Below are 23,311 nucleotides of genomic sequence, written 5' to 3'. Positions count from 1 at the left end.
ACTAATGCAATAAATACACTACAGATACTGCTGAAGGTTTTAGTTAGCCCGCACCGAAGCTCTCATTGTTTGGCCGATGGTGGTGCTCATCACAGAAGCAGCCATAGACACCGTCCTTCTCACCACACCACTCGTGCTCTGTGCAGTCCAGCTTTTCACAGGGGTCTGACTCATCTGCAGACACAGAGAAAGGATCATCAGTGATGAATGGCAATGATTTAAATTTTTATTAAATGTCTAATTTGAGCAGTGCAAACATACCACAATGCAAAGCAGAGCGCCAGTCAGGGATGTCTAGCCCCAGAACAGAGCAGGTTTTCTCATAGGCGGAGACAGCGGAACACAGCATGCCATTGGCTGGAGTGTAGAGGCAGAGGTCGTAGACACAGGAAGAGAAAAATGGCTGGGAGTCAGAGTGCAGGTGGCAGGTGCTGAATGGGCCAGTGGTGTTGGTGATGACACTGCAGAGTTGGGAATATTCTTCTCTAAAGGTACAGTCATTCAGTCCATCATCATCTTCATCAGTGGAGCCACATCTGGAAAAGACAAATCATACTGCCATCAGCTACTGCCTTGTTGAAGCATCAATAGTGATTTCCATTGCAACTCACCCTGGTTGGCTGGTGGGTGACTTCCAGCTGTGTCCAAAATAATTATCATTTTGTGCCAGTGTGCCATTGGGTAAGACTTTGTCATCTGAAGGATCATTGTTAGAGTTTCCACACATCCCTGTGACTCTGTCATGACGGTTTTGGCCCAGTCTGACCAGTAAAGTGCTCTGACCATCAAACTGGACTAGCAAGTCAGAGGCATCAACCACTATGTAGCTTCCCTGCCTTACCACCTGAGCTAAGATTCCCACTGTGGTGGGAAGAGAAGCATCATTTCCATTTACCTGAGAGGACAAGAGATGCAATAAGTGTGTGTTGTTACTTTTGTGCAGATTAGACAAAGTAGAATGCTGTTCATCTTAAAAGTGATAGATAGTTTACCGTTACTCTTTTATTGGGTCCGATCCTGATGTACACACTTTCTGGATGATTTGAGAGATATATGTCCACTGCTGACACAAATGACACACGGTTGTTTCCACGGTGATTGTTGGTGGCTATCACCTGAAACTGTGTTTCATTGGTGCCATGGTTTGTGCTCTCAGTGATGATGTAGGAGCAAGTTCCCTGGAAATGAGCCAAAGCTCCATCAAAGGTGATGTAGTGTGGATCCCCCCACACAGTGCAGGTGGACATGGCATCGTAACAGCCCAGCTGGCCGTCTCTGATGGAGCACTGCTGTTCAGGAGTGCAAGACGAGGCAGAACATCGCAGGTCATTTGGAGCGTGACATTCACATCTCTGGGAGCAACCGTCTGTCCAGAAGGACTCGCCAGCCTGTGAACCACACCACACCAAATCATAGCCAAATTGATACAACAAATATAGTTCTTAAAATACCATTTTGAAGGTTTTTTTTCATTAATTGTAGGTGATTTAGTGCAGTAATTGCTAGATCACTGCAAACTGCAACTAATAATATAATAAATATTGCGACAGAGCAACTAGTCGTATCTTTTGATCTTTCTCCCACAGAGAGGACAGATGCTAAATGCTGCAACTTCAATAACTGTGTGGAAAAGAGCTGCATGGAAAAAAGTATTTAATTGTTCTGATGTAGCTGTATAATCTTCAACTGATTGTTTAATGCATTCATTTATTTAGGGACTGGTTTTTATTTTATTTTTTATTTTTAATCTTCAGTTTAAAGAGTTAGAGCATCATTCTGCCTGTATAGCTAAATATTAATTATTTTCTTGGTGTAATATAAAATAGTCATAATAGGTATGCTGAATATATGATACCCTATAAAGACATTGTGGTCCTAAGATTTCAGTTATATGAAACTATAAATTGTAGTTTTGCATTTTGCAACCCCTATTATTTGCTATTTCACAGAAACTACGACGTTTCCAGGTATTCATCATGCTTCCTGAAATTTTTTATATGGTTTGGATTTTTTTGGTCATTAACATGGAACTAACATGTTTTATATTTTGCAACCCTGATTTCTGGTTATTAGACCTAAACTACCACATGTTTCCAAGTAATCATTAATTTTCTTAAAGATTATTCATATGGAATTAAAAAGAAACAGACAGTTTTGCATTTTTTCAGCTTGATTCTTGGTTATTGAACAGAAACCAACATTGATTCCTGGTAAGATAGCAGATTTAAACATAATATTTACAGTGTTACTGTTGTCTACCAAAAAAGAATGTTGGTGAATGAGGCAGGATTCATTCCAGCATTATGGTAATATGGTAATGGTATCCTAATACATTAAAACCTAAAATCCTATTAGTATCTTATTACCCAATTATTATGAGGTTAGCATATATGAAATGTGTTTTATTGCTAGTGATTGTGACTATACTATTACTGTACTTTTGACTCATGTACACACATTTATATCCATATTATCACTTATAATTTATTATCTGTTATTAATTAGAGTTAAACGTAATAGTGCTCAGTAGATCACAAATATTTGTTATGTCTCTATTTTTATCTTCTTATCTCCACCTTGTTACCTCAATATTACCACATTATTACTGAGCTATAATAGACTCTGTTGTTTGTTTAATATATATTTCTGAATTTTAAGCTTTGTCACAGTCCAAACCACTTCACGAAACTTTCTAAATGTAAGAAGGGAAAGTCTGCTGATTCTGCTGATTTGAAGGGAATTACTTCAAAGAATATTTACTATTGACTTTAATATGTCTTACATCATAGTAGAATCCATCATACTGGCAGCCACAGCTTTCCACTGGGACACACCTGGTCCCACTCTTGATGAAGCCTTCATCACAGAAACATCCCTCAGAGCAGAACTGCTCACAGGTTTCATCAATGCTACTGGCACAGGTGTGGCCACAGTCAGTACCGCACAGCTCATAATGGCTGTTGGCTGGACAGTCCAGTGCTTAATAAGTGAGAAACGTGACAAATGGCACTAGTCAGACATACCACTTTTAATGTAATACAATCTGGATATAATGAGTGTTGTCAAATTAGTTAAGTGGTGAGCAAATTTCTTGTAAATTTAAATATAAATATAATAAAACAACATGTTGACTCACTGCAGGTGGTGTTCTCCCTCCACGGATAGATACGAACATTAGCAGACTGACAGGCACTGACATATGATTCAATGGCACTGCACAAGAGATCGTGGCCTTGATTTCCTGACAAACATACATCAAACACGCAGTCGTTGAAATATGGCGCCGGGTCCACCTCCTCGTGGCAGAAACTGAAGGGCCCATCAGCTGCCTGTATCACCTCACACTGATCTCTAGCAGGCTGTTCATTGGCACACTGTGGACAGGAGGAGCCACAGCCATCATTGCACGTGTAGTTGCCTGGAACCTTCCAGGCTCTCCCAAACTCATCTGGAGATGTGACTATCGTTCCAGATGGTGTGTGAAAGTCATCATTTGGATTTCCATTGAAATTTCCACAAAGTCCACATATTTTTTCTCTGTTGATGACAACAGTTAGCAATAGTCCTTGTGTTAGTTTCATAAGGATAAATTATTAGTAAATAACTGACTTATGTAGATTTGAGTATCCTGGTTTTTAAAGCATGTCAAACAATAAATACTGTAGCTTTGATGGGTGGGAATTGTACCTGTAATTTGGTGGTACGGAGATAAACACTGCACTATATCCATTATAGGTAACACTCAAGCCGAAATTAGTGCTGACAAGTATACGAGATCCTGTTGCATAGATAGACACATTACCTTCATTCAAGACAATAGGTAAATTTCTAGTTACTCCATTCACCTAGAAGAGATACGCAAAGAAAATCAGTGGGTAGTTTTTCTACTTTTTAATTGTTATTTTTTTCTTTCACATTTACATTTACTTCATACACCTGAAATTGTTCATAACAATCATCGAATGAGAACTATCACTAACTACTTACTTGTACCAAACCTCTTCTGTCCCTTGACATATGCACGTCGTAGCCCCAGACATTCACAAAAACTTCAGCTACTATTGAAAGTGGACGCCCATTCAATGCCTCATTCTTAGCTTCCACTGAAAACTGATTGAGCTCATCAGTGGCATTACAGAGGGTCACCAGAACATAGCGGCAGGTTCCTTGAAAGTCATAGGCCCTACGATCAAAGGTGATGTAGTTAGGGTCTCCAGAGGCAGAGCAGGTGCCATGAGGGTTGGGATGGCAGCCAAACTCGCCCTCCACCACACGGCAGGACTCCTGGGGCCCACAGGAGTTGGGAGTACAGTGGACGTTCCCTGTAGTGCCGTTACAGGTACACAAGCTCTGACATTCTTCACCATCCCAGAACTGCTCACCACCTTGGTGATAGCGTCCTTGGTGATAACATCCACAAGATGTTGGTGGAACGCACTGGTCACCATTGAGGATAAAACCATTGTTACACTGACAGCCCTCCTGGCACACAGTATCACAGGTGAAGGGGAAAGAGAGGCTGGGGCAAGCAGAAGGACAAGAGGTTCCACAGAGTTCATAATGGCTGTTTGATGGGCAGGTTAGTGCTGGAGAAAAACAAACAGCTTAACATATGAAAGCATTTTTAAACATTTGGAGATCGTGGCTAGAATTAATTCAAAAACAGTTGAATGCTTACCACAGCCAGTTGCATTTCTCCATTGTCCTAAGGCAACACCCTTCTGTTGACACATTAGTGCATAATCTCGTAGGACGCCACACAGAGTTGATGCTGGATTGTTAGAGCCCCCTATGATCTCCACACATACACCCACCTGCTGGCTCGGGTCAACCACAGACCAACAGGGTACAAATGGCCCATCTGGTGAGCTGAGAATGCCACAGTACTCAGTAGAATTGTAATTAGTTGTAGAATTTTGGTTCATGCTTTCCACACAGTGAGCAGCCAGAGAGCCAACTGTCTCCAAAATCCTGAGAACTGTTGATCAGGACACCGTTGGGTGTGCGGAAGTCATCATGTGGATGACCATTGTAATTACCACAGAGTCCACCCAGTGAACCGCTGTAGACACCAGGAGCAGTGACACGGACAAAGTGAGGCCAGACTGTCTGCACAGTTACACCAAAGGAGGTGCGAATGATGACACTGTAAATGCTGCTGTGGAAGATCTGGATTCGGTTGGATGTAGTGCTGAAAGGTAGCCTGATCAGCTGACCGTTAACCTGCAGGATCATCCAGTTTTTTTGCAGTTAACAAGACTTAAACAGTATTGAGTCCGTGTACACATAAATAAATATTAAAGGAAGAACATAATTTTAAGTAAGTGTTCCATTCACTTACCTTCACTTTACTGTTCCTTGCCATCTCAATAGATACGTGTATCCCCTCTGCTTCAAAATGCAGAATTCGTGTAAAACCTTGCTGGCCTCTTGGCACTTTTTCTGCTGTCACCATGAAGTGTGGGTGACTGGACAGTCCCATAACTTTGGCAAGTGTCAATCGACACGCCCCAGGATATTGGTATGTCAGTCCATCAAATGTCTGATATGACCCTGGGCCTCTGATCCAGCATGTTTCATAGCTATTTGGTCTGCATCCTCTTTCTCCATCCTCCACCCTGCATGATTCAAGTGGGCCACAACCATGAGATTGGCAAGTCATGGAGCCATAACTGCAGCTACAACGTCTCCCACAGTCTTCGTCTAGTATTACAGTTTGTCCAGAGCGGTAGTAACGGCCCTCAAAGCTGCAGCCACACTCAGCATGAGGGACGCAGACCCCACCACTGAGGATGTAGCCTGAATCACAGATGCAGCTTTCCTGGGGAGGTAGAGGGCAGTTATGGGTAGAATTGGGATTAACACAGGTAGGTGGACATCCTGTGCCTTCAGACTCAAAGTGACTGTTGGCTGGACATGGGATTTCTAGGAATAAGAGAACAACATCGATATTTACATCAGTGGAATTTTAATACAATGATATTTTGAAATAATGCAAAAAAAAAAAAAAAAGTGATTAACATACCACAAAAGCCAGGTGTCCTCCAACTTGGTAGCTGAATACCACTTTGTTGACACTGACTTGCATACACGGTTAAAGCTTGACAGAGAATAGGTTGGTACCCTCCTCCTACACACAGATCATACACACAACTGTCCACAAAGGACTGTGGAGGAAGTTGCTGATGGCAAGCAGTGAAAGGTCCAGAACTACTGCTGAGGATACCACAGTGGTCAGTGTTGCTGTACAATGCTGTCTCTTCTACAGAGCAAACAGCACAGTCCAGACCTCCGCACTGTGGCCCACAGCCAGGCTCATCATCCCCTGATGCTTGCCAGCTGTTAGCAAAAACCACATCAGAGCTCACAACCTCACCGTCACGAGTTTGAAAGTCATCTCTACGAATGCCATTGAAGTTTCCACAAAGACCGCATGTACCATTCTGGTAAGTGTAGGGCAAGCTGATCTGAACATGATGAATTGTGTCATAAGACACCACTAAACCAAAGTCAGTGCTGACAAACACAGAAAAACCTGACTCATAAACCTGCACGGTGCCATTGCTAAGGGAGAATGGAGTGGATGCAAAGTTCCCATTAACCTGTAAAAAACCAGCAAATATATCAAGTGAGAAAAGTATATCTGGTCATAAAGTGTAGAATTTATCCAGAATCAAAATGACCAACCTTAGCCTGACCACGGCGTCCTTTGACAAGCTCAATTGTGTCATTGTAGACATGCACTTTCACCAGTCGTGTCCAAGAGACTTGAGTACTGCCTCTGTGCTCATTTTTGCCTTCTACTCTGTAGTAGGGCCGTCCACTATTACATTGCTCAGAGAGAACATACGTGCAAGTGCCTTGAAAGTGAAACACTGTGTTATCAAAGGTGTAGTAATGGGGATCACCACTTATGGTGCAGGTTCCTCTTGGCACTGTCTGACAGGAGAACTGGAAGGAAGCTGGCTTGCAGATCTGTGAAAAGGAGCACGGCTCATTGCGGCACTGCAGGCCTGTTGAGGTACATGTGCACTTCTGTGCACAGGTCCTGTCACTCCAGAATGAAGCACCCAGCTGCACTAATTCACCTTAAAAAGAGTAAAAGGGAATGTCCCTTATTCCCAGTGTAAAATTTCCAGACATTTACATTCATAAAGCTTTAGGAAAAAACTTTCACACCTTAAATTTTTTCATATTGTGTCAAATAACAACAGTAATTGCCTCAAGGCACTTTATATGAGTAAAGTTCCCAAAATAACAGCAGGTAAATCCCAACTGTTTTACAGCCCCTACCAGCATTAAGATAAGATGGATCCTGATTATACATGAGGAGAAGGATTTTAAGTTTGATTCTGGATTTAACAGGGAGAATTATGTTCTGTCTTTTTACTCCCTATCCGTACTGCAGCATTTTGGATCAACTTAAAGCTTTTCAGTGAGTTTTGGGGACAACCTGATAATCACAGTAGTGCAGCCTTCAAGTAATAAATGCATGAACTAATTTTTTAGCATCACTCTGAAATAGGATGTTTATAATTTTAGAGATACTGCATAAATGCAAAAAAAAAAAAAGAAAAAAAAAAGCAATCCTGAATATGTGTTAAATATAAGCAGTGAAGGACATAACCTGGTCAAAAACAAAATTTCTGTTAGTGTTAAGGCCAAGGTAATCCCATCCAGAGTATGCATCTGGTTAGACATCATGTTTTTAAGATTTTCATGGCTGAGTGCAATCAACTTAGTTTGATCTGAATTTAGAAGCAGGAAGTTGAAGGTTACCCGTGTTTTTATGTCTTTAAGACGTTCCCACAGTTTCGTCGTTTGGCTTCATTGACAGAGCTGGAGATCATCTGCATAGCAGTTAAAATATACGCAATGCCTTTGAAAGATACTGCCTAGGAGAACCATGTATAATGTACACAGAACTGGTCCTAGCACAGAATCCTGTGGAACTCCATAATTAACCTTAGTGTGAAGACAACTCCCGGTTTACATGAGCCAACTGGAGTCTATTAGATAGACATGATTCAAACAAGAGCTTAATTGCTATGGCCTGCTCTAATCTCTGCAATAAAATACTGTTGTTATTAATCGCTCCGCTGAGGTCTAGCAGCACAAGTACAGATATGAGTCCACTGTCAGAGGCCATCTGCAACTTTCACTAAAGCTGTTTCCGTACTGTGATGAGCTGTAAATCCTCGATGAAATATATGACAATGCACTTTGATTAAGCAGACTAAACACATGCAATAACAATAATATGTGTAAAATGGGGATGGGCAATACAAGTGTAAATTATTATTCTGTGAAATAATTATTCAAAAACAGTTCCAGGAGCAGTGGTGTGTGATGTGCATGACAATTGTGTCTCTTCTGTATATAGGTCAGCTCTCATTGCACAACATCAACCTACTTAGATAAAGAACAGGTACTTAGCTTACTGGTGTAGTGCCAAGTCCATCTTTCTTGCTTCAACAACAAGTTGACCTTCACCTAACCCAGTGATTCCTGGCCACCAAAGTACAAATGGTGTAGGATTCATATTTACATATTTAAGGCTCCAGCTGTAATGTACTGAGAAACCTCATCCATTTCATTTTTCGTTGTCTGCTTTGCATGCATTGTTTATGCTGAAATATGGAACTTTTCAAACACCAGTGCAGACGCCACTAAATCAAATCCGTTATCAGTGGACATATCCTGAGCGAGGGAGATAGTTCCTTATGCAGTTAAGTACCAAAATGAAGAAGTTATAACTGTGATAAGTAATCTGTGTGTCCATGTGAATCTTGCCTTAGGATAAGTCACCTTGTTGGGAACAGCTTCTCTCTCTAGCATTTGTTATTCTTTGCATGCCATATGTTGCCATTCAAAATCTTTCAAAACCTCTGAATTCATGGGTTAAACATCCTTTAAGCAGGTAGGACGAATGTTTTTAAGCATCCAACTAACAATTTGAAATTCCTTCATTAGTTCTTGATTCCAACAACAGTCACTTTAACGTTAATAACCTCAACCTCATTGCTTTACTGTACTCTTAATGCACTGTGATTAGAATTCTTGCCTTGCCTTTCACAGATGCACATCACTATAATGTTATATAACACAAAGGCTGCAGAAGCAGTTGCCTCCTGTATCCTGCAGTCTTACCATTAAAAGTGCAGCCTGTTGATCCATGGTCTGTCCGGAAGGCCCAGCGACCTGGTTCATTGACGTTGCTGCCAAGGCGAAAATTTGAGTTACTCCCTGATGCAGCACTGGTGAATGATCCAGGGAGGACATAATAGTGAGTGGAGTCGATTGTATCATAACCAGCCTGCAAATGTGAGTCACAAAAATATGATTATTGCATTTAGAAATAATGAATGTTTTTTCATTAGTAAATATGCAGAGTATTGACTATAGTAGGTCTGACCTGAATTCTCAGTGTTGTTGAGGCTATTATACCGTAGTTCATCAGCACAAATGAATATTGGCCTCCAGAGATCAGCACAGCTTGGACAGTAGTGCGCTGGAAAATATGAATTCAGTTATTATATGTTCTGTTTGATCAGTGTTCTGCTGGATTTACACCTAATTTTGTTATGATACACTTTTCATGTATCACTTTATCAAATGTATTAGTTCATAAGACATTAAGTTGTGCTTCGGTTAGAATGATCTAGATTTCAGATAAATACTATTAACTACCTTAGTTTGTTAGTATGAAATGCTTTATGTAATCTTCTGGTATCACTTTAAAAAAAAAAAAAAAGCTCAATATTCAAAAATAATCTTTGTATGAAATATATCACATGAATTTATGTCTTTATGTCTGGAAGGTGACACTAGATTACACTAACCTACTGTTCCTGAATTAGTAAAGTAGGCAACAGACTTTCACGTACACATCACACATAAGCACATAATTTGATTCCAAATTTTGGAAGCTGACTTACTGTTCCACTTGTGGGATAATAGGCCACCTCAAACCAAGTTGCAACAAAGACCCAGTTGGCATTAAAGTTCAGTCCTGGAAAGTATTGATTGATGTCTTGTGTAGCTTGCTGGAGAACACTGCCACTGGTGTATTGTTTGTAGTAGATCTGACCATTTCCTCTGTTGTCTAAATCTGTCCAGAATGGAGCAATGATGTCTCTGATACGTTGTGGGAACCTCTGACTTGTAAAGTCCCTTAGTGGACCAGTAAATGTTAGGTGTCCATTATGATTGACCTGAAAAAAATAGAAAAGAAAAAGATTTCCTGTCACAACATCTAGATGAACAGATTTGGATTTTGTTTTGCAAACCACATTTTATATTGTAATTAGTGGCAGGAAGTTTAATTAGACAGCTAAATATTTTTATGGTACAAATGTAGTAAATGAATTGTTCCTGTTAATTTTACATACATAAATGCTGTTATATGTCCTCCCAAAATAGAAAAAAGGTCTTAGCAGGGTAATCGGTGGAGAACTTCCATCATCTACCGCAGAGCTTACAGTTCCAGATGTTGGGTAAAGAGGTCCTAATAAGCAATTAGGTAGATCATGACAAAAAGATAGAAAAGGCCTGTATGGTTAATATTCTGCAAACATAAATATAAAACATATTCATCACAGGCTTTCAGTCTTTACTCCTCTGTGAAATGTGAGGCTGATATAAATTGAGGATAAAGCATTAAAAGTCAAATCTTTAGAGTTTTGAAAAGATACTTACTGACAGCCTGAGCAGTCACTACACCTGTACATGAAACAAAACACGGATAAATAAAATTATGACAAGTTTTTTAAGATTGTAAGATTTTATTTCTGATCCAAAAAATTCAAGTCATCACTTAGGCAAAAATAAACACACCATAAAATGGATTAAAGGAACATAAATACAATTACTAACCTGTCATTCCCCAAAACAGCACAAAAAACACGATTTGACCCGCCATTTTGTCAAATCAGATCTCTTCATTAAAAAGGGAAAAAAAAAAATTTAATTTATAACCTAAGTGCAGAGCTAAATTCAGATGAATCTGTTGAATCTTGATGTAATATTAGTTGTGAGTCTCTCATGCTCATTTGAGACTGCAGGGGACACACAAGGCTTTATATAGTTGGGGATATTTACCTAGGAAATGTAATCAAATACTCCATCAAAGGATATTTAGAGAAGAATGATGTCAGTTACCGTCACCATGGTTAATAGTCAAGCAGTAACTTTAACAACGATAGATACAGATCTCAGACAAAGGGTTTACTGCTGACACAGTAAATCATTCTCAAACTATTAGTGATGATAAACACAGTGTTTACAGTCAGGAAGAGGGAGTGAAGGAAGAAAAAATGTTTTTTCCTCATTAAATTTGGTGCATGAAGAAAATCGAGAAGCTCTGGCATCTTCTTGTCCATGTTGACTATACAAAACAGAAACTCCAGCTGTAGTGTTTGTAACTGCAGCTATTCTGTAATGTCAGATATTTCTCATTTTACTTGAGGAAAATTTCATCCAAATAACAGCAGAGGCAAAAGCTGCTGCACCCAGGCAGTCAACACTTGCGGGTTACAAAAAATGAATGTTAACACTTATTAAATTCTTAGAATCAATTGTGGGTGGACTGATGTCTGATATCACCTCACATTTCTTCTTCTGCACCTCCTTATATAGAGATGACCCTTTTGCAGGCAAGACTCACACTGCCAATACCTGCCCTGTCAAGGATCTGGTTCATCAACCCAGCATTTTAAGTTATTCTGTATTTGGTTCTTTCTTTGGTTTATTGTTATGTTTAATAAGTTTATACAGTTTAGTCTTGAGTTTAGTTCTTTTTCATGTTTCTGAGGTCATTTGTATTTCTGGTTTATGTTTTCTTGTCTTTGTCTCCTATTTATGTGTCCTATGAGAGTCCATCATGTCCTCTGTGTATGTTTTCCGGTTTGTGTCTCTCGCCCTTTGTGTCGTAGTGGTCTGTCTGTGTTTCATTTCCCTCTCTGTCGCTCTCCATGTCTTAGTCATGTCTTTGTGTTTTGTCTCTATCTGTTCCCATGTTCCCCTCCTTATGTTTTTTGTCTCTGCAGTCTGGTGTGGACTCTCGTTCTCCTTTCCTCGTGTCAAGTTCCTACATCTTAGTCATGGTCTCAGTGTTACTTCCTGTTTTTGTTTTTTTACAGTCTCGTCCTGCGTTCAGTGTATTCAGTTTTACTTCCCCTGTGTCATCATGTCTAATTCATTCCTGCTGTGTTCCTAATATGTTTCCACTGACCGTGTCTTTCCTCATGTGTATATATTGTGTCAGCTTCCCCTTTTCCCTTGTTTATATGTCTCCATGCCTCAAGTGTTTGGGGATTTCCAGGTGTTCCAAGTTTAATGAATTTACTTTTCCCAGTTTAGGTTTTTGTGATTACTTTCTGTTTAGTTGGTTTTCTTGTTTGTTTAATATTTTTTAAAAATCTAGTTTTGCCTCTTCTCATCTGCATTTTGGATCCTCTGACATTGCAGATCGTGACATGCCCATGTTTTGGACTGCATTTGAGGGCCACATCCACATCAACATAACAGGTTTGGGTCCAGAGAGCATTGTTTAAACACCAGTGCTCATCATGCTCATTCCTGTATAACTACAGTCTACTAATCTTCTGACGGACGCTTTCAGAAGGATAATATGTTTTCATAATCGGGGTTTCCAGTGGTTTAATGTTTACATGACAGGGGTCAGAAACACAATGTACTTGGAGCAGAAAACATTTTTTATTGTCCAGGAAGGAGAATGAAAATACCCAGGATTGGTGGAAGCTGAACATTCGATCAAACTCCTAGTGTTATCAAGCCAAGCCTTTTTTTGTTTCTAGATAAAGTTTTCATGTCTTAAATGTGCCACTGGATCCTCAGACAAAAGAGCACAGGCGTCGTTTATGATCAGTATGAATCAACATTTTACCACTGACATGTTCACTGTGTCAGGGTTCCTGGGTCGATGACCCAGTGTTTTCAGTTTTGTCACATTTAGGTTATGTTGCCACATCAATGTTCTCATTTCCTGTTTTTTCCCCGTGTCAGCTTGTATCTTGTGTCATTAGTCAGATTATGTTCAGCCCTGTACTCACCTGTTTCCAATCATTGTCATCGTTCAACCTGTGTATGTAAGTTCCTCGGTTTCACCAGTTCTTTGTCGTGTCATTGATGTTGATTTTGATGTTCGTGTGATGTTGTCCTTCCCGTGTGTTCCCTCAGTTCAGTCAGCCATTCAGTGATCCAGCCAGTCAGTGTCCGTTCACCCTCTTTTCATCTGCTCCTTATAATAAACCTTCACCAGTCTTCACTTACCTCCTGCGTTTGGGTTCCTTCTTCCTCGCCTCCACACAACGCCTGACACACTGATTGTGAAACGTGACAGCAGAGATGGCACACTGTGTGTAAAATTCCAAAAGTGAAAATCCTTTCCTTATGAATTAATGCATGTGTAAAGTGTAGTAAATTTCTATGTCATTTGATACACAAAGAGGTGTTTAGGAGGGTTATAGAGTTAGTTATGTACCCATTTGGTGGTTACATGTTTTGATATTTACATGTTTGCACATTTGAATGTTCACACCTGCACTTTCAAACCAGTAATAAGTATGTGTTGAATCTACCTCATTGTTTTCCCTGCATTTATCCGAATATAGGATTTCCTGGCTTCTGAGTGGCCAGTGAAGTCTCATGAGGGCCAGATACAGGAAGTGTTTTTGTTGTTGAGGTGTGCGGTTTGGCCTGTCAGCTGTGGTTGGATGGGAAACACACTCAAATCAAAACACTTGTTGTTTTGATTTGCTACATAAATAAATTTGAATTGAATTACATTAAATTACAAACTCTAACTCCTGGAAAACTGAAATTGCCATTTTAAAGGCTTTTAACATTTAAAGTATTTTATAATACAAAGAATGGTGGATTTTCCCTTCTGTCGAACAAGATGACATTTTTAGTGTCTTTGTAAGCTTTGTAAGCGGCTGCATACTAACTTTTACTTGTCTTTTGATTTATTTTGTTTTTTTCTTTTATTTTGTTGTAAAGAACTTCAGGGTCTCTAGGATGGGAAACAAGTCTCCTTCAGTTACTGCACTCAAGCAGATGGATAACAATTTAAGGTAAAATAGCACAAAATCCTGATCCTGTTTCAAAACATAACCCATGAAACGTCCTGATGCACGCTCAATCATCCAGGTAAGTAAATGCCCAAAAGTTGATTCTGTTCATCTGGATGTAGCGTCTTCAGTGGGAGAAACGTTTTGTCACTCATCCAAGTATTCAAGATACCATAAGTAAAAAACAAAAATGTGGGCCTTGTGCAGGTTGCGCGGCTCCTTTTGGGTACATTCCTCCTTTCATTCTTTCATTTTCATTTACTGAGAAATGAAACTAATATCAATCACATATTAATCATAAACAATTTATCAGAATAAACAATAGCTTTGATAGGAATAACATGAAATGTCCTGGCAGCAATGATGACAATGGGATGTGGATAATAATTGTTTCTCTTATGTATTTAGGTCAGCAATTATTGCACAGCATTAGCCTACTTAGAGTAAGAACAGGTTTAAAGCTGTGTGCAGGCTCAACCTATTCATTACTCCACCATCATTCCTGGCTTCCAGTCAAAGTTCACCCAGTGCAGTATTTACACATCTACAGTTCCAGCACTCATATAATTAAGATAAGATAAGATAAGACAAGATAAGATAAGATAAGATACCTTTATTAGTCCCACAAGTGGGAAATTTAATGTTAAGGCTGCCGACCTATTGCATGCAATGGCGGCGCCATCTTACCCTCCGACCATACATACATTACACAAAAACATCACATGGGGAAGACAATTAGAAACTGAACGTGACATTGGTTGCTTCACTTGCAGTGCTTGTGTTGAAATCCTGAGAAAAGTTCATGTGCTAGCCAGCCACGTGATCTTATCAATGGAAATATCACGAGAGAGTGCGACAGATAACTGTTAAACATAATCACAATGTTGTAAATGAACAAACTAAGTAAAAGGAAATTTGTCAGGCAAACACACTGCCCAATATTCACATGGATCTGTGGATTCACATAAGTCATTGTGAATCTTGCCTTCAAATCACTGCCACTTTTCTGTTAAAGTATTATGAATGCCACAATCAAAACCTCTTCATGGGCAAAGCATCATTTAAGCAGGTGGGTCTAATGTTTTTACTCCTGTAACTGTAATCCAAGTTGATTTTCCCGGTATTTTCCTTTCCTTCATGAGTTCTTGATTCTAATAATTAACCATAGTAAGAATTTGTGGCCTGAATTTGTGGTGACAGCCCAATTTTTGTTGAGCAGGGAAGGAGGAAAAATGTCTTATAATAAATGCTATCAAGCCAAGCCTTAAATAGGTCATTATGTCTGTCAGGTTTATATTGTCGATTGTCATTTATGGTTAGAAATATCTACTCATATATGCTTAGAAGTATATAATCATTTGTAGATTGAAAGAATGTCTCATCCTAGGAGGTCTGTAACAACTCTGTGTAGCATGAAGAGGGGGGTGCGTTCACTCCTCTCCAGAGTGTTCTGGCATAGATCACACACCTCTTGGGATCATGAGCAAGGTTTTATCTTTTCTTGCTGATATATGGTATAGCAAACACATCTATATCTGTTTTACTCTAAATGCCTTTTGTTTAGATGAACTGCTGGACTTCCAGACCACACACACACTTACACAACGCACAGGCAAGGTACTCTTTGTGTGTATGTAGACGTCATATGTTAATGAACCTATGTATATTCATGTAACCTCAATAAAAGAGCAGTGTTACGGGGGAGCGGACGAGAGCGACTGGGGTCAAGTGAAGGAACGGCGTTTGTCCAGTTCTCTCCCGTGCACGAGAAACAAAAACAACTTTGCCTACTCGTCTTGCTTTGCTGTGTAGTTAAATTGTCTTGAACGTTCCAGCGAATAGGTTTAAGCTACAATGTCTTAAAGGTAACGCTTGCAACAAACAAGCACAGATGCGCTTAACAATCAATGAGCAACGATTAAAGCTATGTTATTTGGGTGATCATTCCTACTGTCAGTTTAGAATCATAAGCACAAATGTTTTAACAGATGAGTCACTGATTTGTGGAATTGTGACAGCAAAGATTGCATATTGTATACAAATAGCTTTACTCCAAAAATAAACATGGATAAAAATCCATAACAGTATTGCGGGTTGCAGCTGGCCGCCACCCGGCATTGTGTGCCGGGTGGCGGCCAGGAGCGGAGGCCCTGGCGGACTGACCCCCGGCTGCCAAGACTGGCAATAGGGACATGGAATGTCACCTCTCTGGTGGGGAAGGAGCCTGAGTTAGTGCGTGAGGTTGAGAGGTACCGGCTAGATATAGTTGGGCTCACCTCTACACATGGCTTGGGCTCTGGAACCAGTCTCCTGGAGAGGGGCTGGACTCTGTCTCAGTCTGGAGTTGCCCCTGGTGGGAGGCGGCGGGCTGGGGTGGGTATCCTAATATCCCCTCGGCTTGCTGCCGGTACGTTGGGGTTTTTCCCGGTGGACGAGAGGGTTTTTTCCCTGCGCCTTAGGGTCGGGGAACGGGTCCTGACTGTCATCTGCGCTTATGCGCCGAGTGGCAGTTCAGAGTACCCAGCCTTCTTAGAGTCCCTGGGGGGGGTGCTGGAGGGTGCTCCACCTGGAGACTCTGTTGTCCTGCTGGGAGACTTCAATGCTCACGTGGGTAACGACAGCGAGACCTGGAGGGGCGTGATTGGGAGGAACGGCCTCCCTGATCTGAACCCGAGCAGTGCTCTGTTATTGGACTTCTGTGCTAATCACAGTTTGGCCATAACGAACACCCTGCAAGGTGGTTGGTGCCTGCCGTGGTGGTAATCCCCGAACCAAATGGTGGACACCAGAGGTGAAGGGAGCCACCAGGCTGAAGAAGGAGTCCTATCGGGCTTGGTTAGCCTGTGGGACTCCGGAGGCAGCCGACAGGTATCGACAGGCCAAGCGGAATGCGGCTCGGGCAGTGGCTGAAGCAAAAACTCGGGTGTGGGAGGAGTTCGGAGAGGCCATGGAAAAAGACTTTCGGACTGCCTCGAAGAGATTCTGGCAAACCGTCAGACGCCTCAGGAGGGGAAAGCGGTGCTCCACCTGCACTGTGTATAGTGCTGGCGGAGCGCTGCTGACGTCGACTGAGAAAATTGTCAGGCGGTGGAAGGAATACTTCGAGGACCTCCTTAATCCCACTGACACGTCTTCCGAGGAGGAAGCAGAGTCTGGGGATGAGGGGAATGACCCGCCAATTTCTGGGGGCGAGGTCACTGAGGCAGTTAAACAACTCCTTGGTGGCAGAGCCCCTGGTGTTGATGAGGTCCCCCCCGAGTTCCTGAAGGCTCTGGACGTTGTAGGGCTGTCCTGGTTGACACGCCTCTGCAATGTTGCGTGGAGATCAGGGGCAGTACCTGTGGACTGGCAGACCGGGGTGGTGGTCCCCATCTTTAAGAAAGGGGACCGGAGGGTGTGTTCCAACTACAGGGGATCACACTCCTCAGCCTCCCTGGGAAAGTCTATGCCAGGGTGCTGGAAAGGAGAGTTCGTCCGTTAGTCGAACCTCGGATACAGGAGGAACAATGCGGTTTTCGTCCTGGTCGCGGGACACTGGACCAGCTCTTTATCCTCTCCAGGATACTTGAGGGTGCATGGGAGTTTGCCCAACCAGTCTACATGTGTTTTGTGGACTTGGAGAAGGCATTCGACCGTGTCCCTCGGGGTGTCCTGTGGGAGGTGTTGCGGGAATATGGGGTGTCTGGCCCATTGCTACGGGCCATTCGATCCCTGTACAACCGTTGCAAGAGCTTGGTTCGCATTGCCGGCAATAAGTCGGACTCGTTCCTGGTGGGTGATGGGCTCCGCCAGGGCTGCCCTTTGTCTCCGGTTCTGTTCATAATTTTTATGGACAGGATTTCTAGGCGCAGCCAAGTGGCGGAGGGCTTTCGCTTTGGTGGCCTCAGAATCACATCTCTGATTTTTGCAGATGATGTGGTTCTGTTGGCTTCATCGGGTGAGGGCCTCCAGCTCGCACTGGAACGGTTCGCAGCCGAGTGTGAAGCAGCGGGAATGAGGATCAGCACCTCCAAATCTGAGGCCATGGTTCTCAGCCGGAAAAGGGTGGAGTGCCCACTCCGGGTCGGGGATGAGTTCCTGCCCCAAGTGGAGGAGTTCAAGTATCTCGGGGTCTTGTTCGCGAGTGATGGGAGAAGGGAGCCGGAGATCGACAGACGGATTGGGGCTGCAGCTGCAGTAATGCGGACGCTGCACCGGTCCGTCGTGGTGAAGAGGGAGCTGAGTGTAAAAGCGAAGCTCTCAATTTACCGGTCGATCTACGTCCCTACCCTCACCTATGGCCACGAGCTGTGGGTAGTGACCGAAAGAACGAGATCGCGGATACAAGCGGCAGAAATGAGCTTCCTCCGAAGGGTGGCTGGCCTCTCCCTTAGAGATAGGGTGAGAAGTTCGGCCATCCGGGAGGGGCTCAGAGTAGAGCAGCTGCTGCTCCACATCGAAAGGAGCCAGCTGAGGTGGTTCGGGCATCTGACAAGGATGCCCCCTGGGCGCCTCCTGGGTGAGGTATTCCAGGCATGTCCCACCGGGAGGAGGCCCCGGCGCAGACCCAGGACACGCTGGAGAGATTATATCTCTCGGCTGGCCTGGGAACGCCTTGGTATTCCCCCGGATAAGCTGGAGGAGGTGGCTGGGGAGAGGGAGGTCTGGGCCTCTTTGCTTAGGCTGCTGCCCCCGCGACCTGGCCCCGGACAAAGCGGAGGGATGGGTTGCAGCTGGGTGCTAAAGATCAACTTGGCCTTCTACTTCAATAACAGAATGACTAAGTGAGATTTTATTCAGCAACACATTTTACTGTATGATCTTACTGGAGATAAAAAATAGACATTGTTCATAATCAGATTTTTATTACATATTATGAATGATTTGTGATACATTTAGGCGATTATTCATTAACTTTTATTTCAACTGATAAAACGAAGCAAAAATAGTAATCATGTTATGATATTAAATTGTAGCTCAAACAGTAGGTACCCAGTTTATTGTACTTCACTTTGTACTATCACTTTATTTTGTAAATCCAAAGTAGTGTTGGTTGCGTTTCTGAGAGACAAGTATATGTGCACTAATACTTTATTTAATCCTTGATTTGCCCTTGATTATACATTATTTTAATTATGATGTAGATTTAATTATAAAAATCTCACACAGAAACCAAGAACAAGTTAATCTTATCAACAAACAGTGAATGCAACAAGGTTAAAACTTTAATATCACACATATTTTATCCCATTTAGATTTAAAGCCAACTTACTGCAAACCTTACCACAACTAAAGAAACACTCCTCAAGAAAGACAAAGACAACACTCCGATGAAAAATACCATTTAGAAGTGACTGAATAATGAATGATTTTCAAAATATGGATCATTTTTGATCTCCAGAGTTTTGGCGGTTTCTAGACTGGAATTTTGGGAGCAAATCGTTTGACCAGCAGGGTTACCAGCATGCTGGCTAGGATCAAACTGGCCAGCAGGGCCAGCAGAGGTGTCACCTGGCTTTGGCCACTGTTTAATTGCATCACTGGGTCTGCAAGAGAAGAACCAAAGTTTACATTTACTTTATCCGTGAACTTTATGTGATCAATAAGAGTGCAAGGTGAAGAGACATGAGAGCTTCAATGTACCTCTGCTACCTGGCCTTGAAACAAGCGGTCCAAGTGAGATGGATGAAGTGTCATGGAAGGATATATCCCTCCGAACTCGCCTGTGGTAACCCGGGTAACAGCGCTGAGAGAAAAAAAATGTTTATAGGCTTCTGCAGATTTAACAGTTTTTAAATTTATTAGGTAAGAATGAAAACCAATAAGAATTTAAAACAGTGGTACGTACAGCTGTGCAATTGTTGTGTCTCAAAAGACACAGGTGCACATTGCAGTGAAGGTAAATGGATGAATAGTTGGTAAAAGTAAACATCCTGAAGGAGAATCGGGCCTCAGTAGAGATGCCGTTCTGAATCAGCTCTACCGTTCCATCGGCTTCATTGGGACACCTGGAAGACAGGCAGACGTTTAAATATCCCACATTATAAAGCAAAGCAGCAGAATTCATTATGAGGAAGAATTGGTGGAGAAAAACCGAGGAGAGGTCTGTCTGGGTCTGATTCTTTCAAGTTTTTAATAAAGTATACTAAGACAAGGTGACACTGCAAACGTGCTCTTACTCTGCAGTAATAAGATCCCAGCGGACGGGGTAATTTGGCATGTTGACTGGTGTGGCCCAGCAGGAGTCCAAAATAGTGGAGATCTGGCTTTGATCCACTCCTTCTGTTCTCACCGCCACATATAACCTCTGATCTATTTCCATTTGTATGTTTGTGTCACTCCTGAATGGGAAGCGGAAGCCAGGGTCCTGGAAGGGGATCATTCTCATGCTGTACTGTCCTTGACCGGTTGCAATCTTCTTCCTAATGATGCTACAAAAAACATAATAATACTACAAATGAGTTCATTATTAAATGATGAACATTATTAACATGCATGAACATCAAAAAGTGTAATGTTAATGTGCGGCAAAAATGACGTTCTCATTTTCATGTTTTTATTTTGTCTTATTGTCAGTATTGTGATCTTAAAGCACTATCTTTCAAAATAAGTTCCCAAAAGATGCCTGAAGTGCACATTTAATTACATAAAACACTGGAATATGTAAAAATCTAATCTAAGTATTGTATATAATGCATAGGAGATGTATTGTTACCTTTCTACAGGATTGATGCCCACGGCCATAGACAGGGCCTGATTCAGGGGGTATTCGCAGCAGAAACGCAGATTGATGCTCCTCTGGCGGCTGATAAGACTTCCATGAGGATCCACAAAACCCTGGACGATGTTCTCATACATGAAATGTGTTCCGTTGCTCTAAAATTAAAAAAACAAAACATTACAAATTGAATATGATGTCATTTATAATATAAATGACAAAACATGACATGTACAGTATAATAACAGTGACTATCCATAATATTTTGGTTTTATAACTGTACCCTGAGTGCTGTCCCACACAGATGGTTGTCATTGTCAAAGTGGAAAACCAGTCGACCATACTCAAGAGTCCCATTGCAGGATTCATCTCGGAGATGGAGGGCATCAGAGTGAAAGCCAGCCTCAAATAGCTGACAACGGGACACGGACATGGTGCCTGAACTACTGGCACAAGTGATGGTTGAGTCTGTTAATATAAGTTTAAAAAGAAGAATAAGAAAACAAATAACTAACAAATCCCATTTTTCTTGTACAAACTGCACTGCAGTACCATTGCCAATGACCCAAAAATAAAACAAGGTTTAAATAGGAGCTTCCTTCACCATAGCTTTCACTGTTGCCTCGGTCATGGTGTTCATCACAGAAGCAGCCATAGACACCGTCCTTCTTACCACACCACTCGTACTCTGTGCAGTCCAGCTGTTCACATGGGTCTGACTCCTCTGCAGAAGAAGAGTGACAGGAGTACAATAAAACAAAGCCAATCTTTCAAGAAAAACCTGTTAAGCTCTATCAAAAGACATCAAAAAGACATCACTTAATTATCCAGCACAAACTTACCACACAGTAAACCAGAGCGCCAGTCAGGGATGTCTAGCCCTAGAACAGAGCAGGTTTTCTCATAGGCTGAGACAGCAGAACACAGCATGCCATTGGCTGGAGTGTAGAGGCAGAGGTCATAGACACAGGAAGTGAAAAATGGCTCGGGGTCAGAGTGCAGGTGACAGGCTCTGAATGGTCCGGTGGTGTTGGTGATGACACTGCAGAGTTGGGAGTATTCTTCTCTAAAGGTGCAGTCATTCAGTCCATCACCACTTCTTTGATCAGTAGACCCACATCTGGAAAAGACATTATATGTTTAACACTTTGGGAAATTTTGTGTACTTTGGTAAAATGTCCTGTACATCTACACTCCCAATTCACACTCAACACAACGGTACATTTATTATTTTTACTGGGATGTAATATATATGCTGTTGTCCTTAAATGTCCATAAAATTTTCTCATTCAAAGCAAGACATTATGATATATGAGTTGATGAAGGTCAACAAGACTCTATTTTTGGAATATCCTAAAGAAGTTCCAAACAGCTCACCCTGGTTGGCTTCTTGTTGACTTCCAGCTCTGTCCAAAGTCATTGTCATTTTGTGCCAGTGTGCCATTGGGTGAGACTTTGTCATCCCCAGAGTCGCCATTGAAGTTTCCACACATACCTGTGACTCTGTTTTGACGGTTTTGGGCGATTCTTACCAACAAAGTACTCTGGCCATCAAACTGGACCGCCAGGTCAAGTGCATCGACAACTATGTAGCTGCCTTCCCTTACCACCTGAGCTAAAGTTCTTGCAGAGGTGGGAAGAGACACTTCTCCACTATTTACCTAGAAGAACAAGCGTTATGAGAGACATGCAAAGTACCTGCTGTGAAGGTGTTCATATGAGCGAAACATAGAAAGCTTAGTATTTACCGTTACTCTTTTATTGGGTCCGATCCTGATGTGCACACTTTCTGGATGATTTGAGAGGTATATATCCACTGCAGACACAAATGACACACGGTTGTTTCCACGGTGATTGTTGGTGGCTATCACCTGAAACTGGGTTTCATTGGTGCCATGGTTTGTGCTCTCAGCGATGATGTAGGAGCAAGTTCCCTGGAAATGAGCCACTGCTCCATCAAAGGTGATGTAGTGTGGATCCCCCCACACTGTGCAGGTGGACATGGCATCGTAACAGCCCAGCTGGCCGTCTCTGATGGAGCACTGTTGTGCAGGAGTGCAAGACGAGGCAGAACATCGCAGGTCATTTGGAGCGTGACATTCACATCTCTGTGAGCAACCGTCTGTCCAGAAGGACTCGCCAGCCTGTGTGAGAGAATGTAACAAAAAGAGGAAGAATAACCGCAGTTTATAGTAAAGCCTACCATGTATTTACTGTTGCCAAGCTGTCATTGTTAATAATCTGCTCAACTCATTTATGCAATTAAAACCTTTAAACTATATCCCTCTTTTATATAGCTCTATGGTTCTTTGTAGAACTTACATTATAGTAGAATCCATTATACTGGCAGCCACAGCGTTCCACTGGGACACAACTGGTTCCACTCCTGCGGTAGCCTTCGTCACAGAAACATCCCTCAGAGCAAGCCCGTTCACAGGTGGTATCATTACTGCTGGCACAGGTGTGGCCACAGTCAGTACCACACAGCTCATAATGGCTGTTGGCTGGACAGTCCAGTGCT

The 23,311-nt window shown here is 42.0% G+C and overlaps 1 protein-coding gene across 1 annotated transcript in view; it reads right to left on the bottom strand.

Moving 5' to 3' along the window:
* Nucleotides 1-23,311, bottom strand: part of LOC308391145 (IgGFc-binding protein-like) — a gene marked incomplete at both ends in the record, with an annotated part of 133,291 nt that overhangs the window by 103,828 nt on the left and 6,152 nt on the right. Inside the window, 16 exon segments of the mRNA XM_080873613.1 lie at nt 55-174; nt 262-536; nt 612-895; nt 993-1,388; nt 2,783-2,979; nt 3,137-3,537; nt 3,688-3,845; nt 3,988-4,586; nt 4,679-4,953; nt 4,955-5,223; nt 5,342-5,925; nt 21,395-21,514; nt 21,633-21,910; nt 22,168-22,451; nt 22,539-22,934; nt 23,113-23,309. Of these exon segments, the coding sequence (XP_080729739.1) occupies nt 55-174; nt 262-536; nt 612-895; nt 993-1,388; nt 2,783-2,979; nt 3,137-3,537; nt 3,688-3,845; nt 3,988-4,586; nt 4,679-4,953; nt 4,955-5,223; nt 5,342-5,925; nt 21,395-21,514; nt 21,633-21,910; nt 22,168-22,451; nt 22,539-22,934; nt 23,113-23,309 (4,833 nt within the window).

Source organism: Rhamphochromis sp. 'chilingali', assembly GCF_963969265.1.
Source record: "Rhamphochromis sp. 'chilingali' genome assembly, chromosome: 22".
Lineage (NCBI taxonomy): Eukaryota > Metazoa > Chordata > Actinopteri > Cichliformes > Cichlidae > Rhamphochromis > Rhamphochromis sp. 'chilingali'.
Note: the sequence above shows the minus strand (reverse complement) of the source record. Positions and strands in the feature narration are given on the sequence as shown.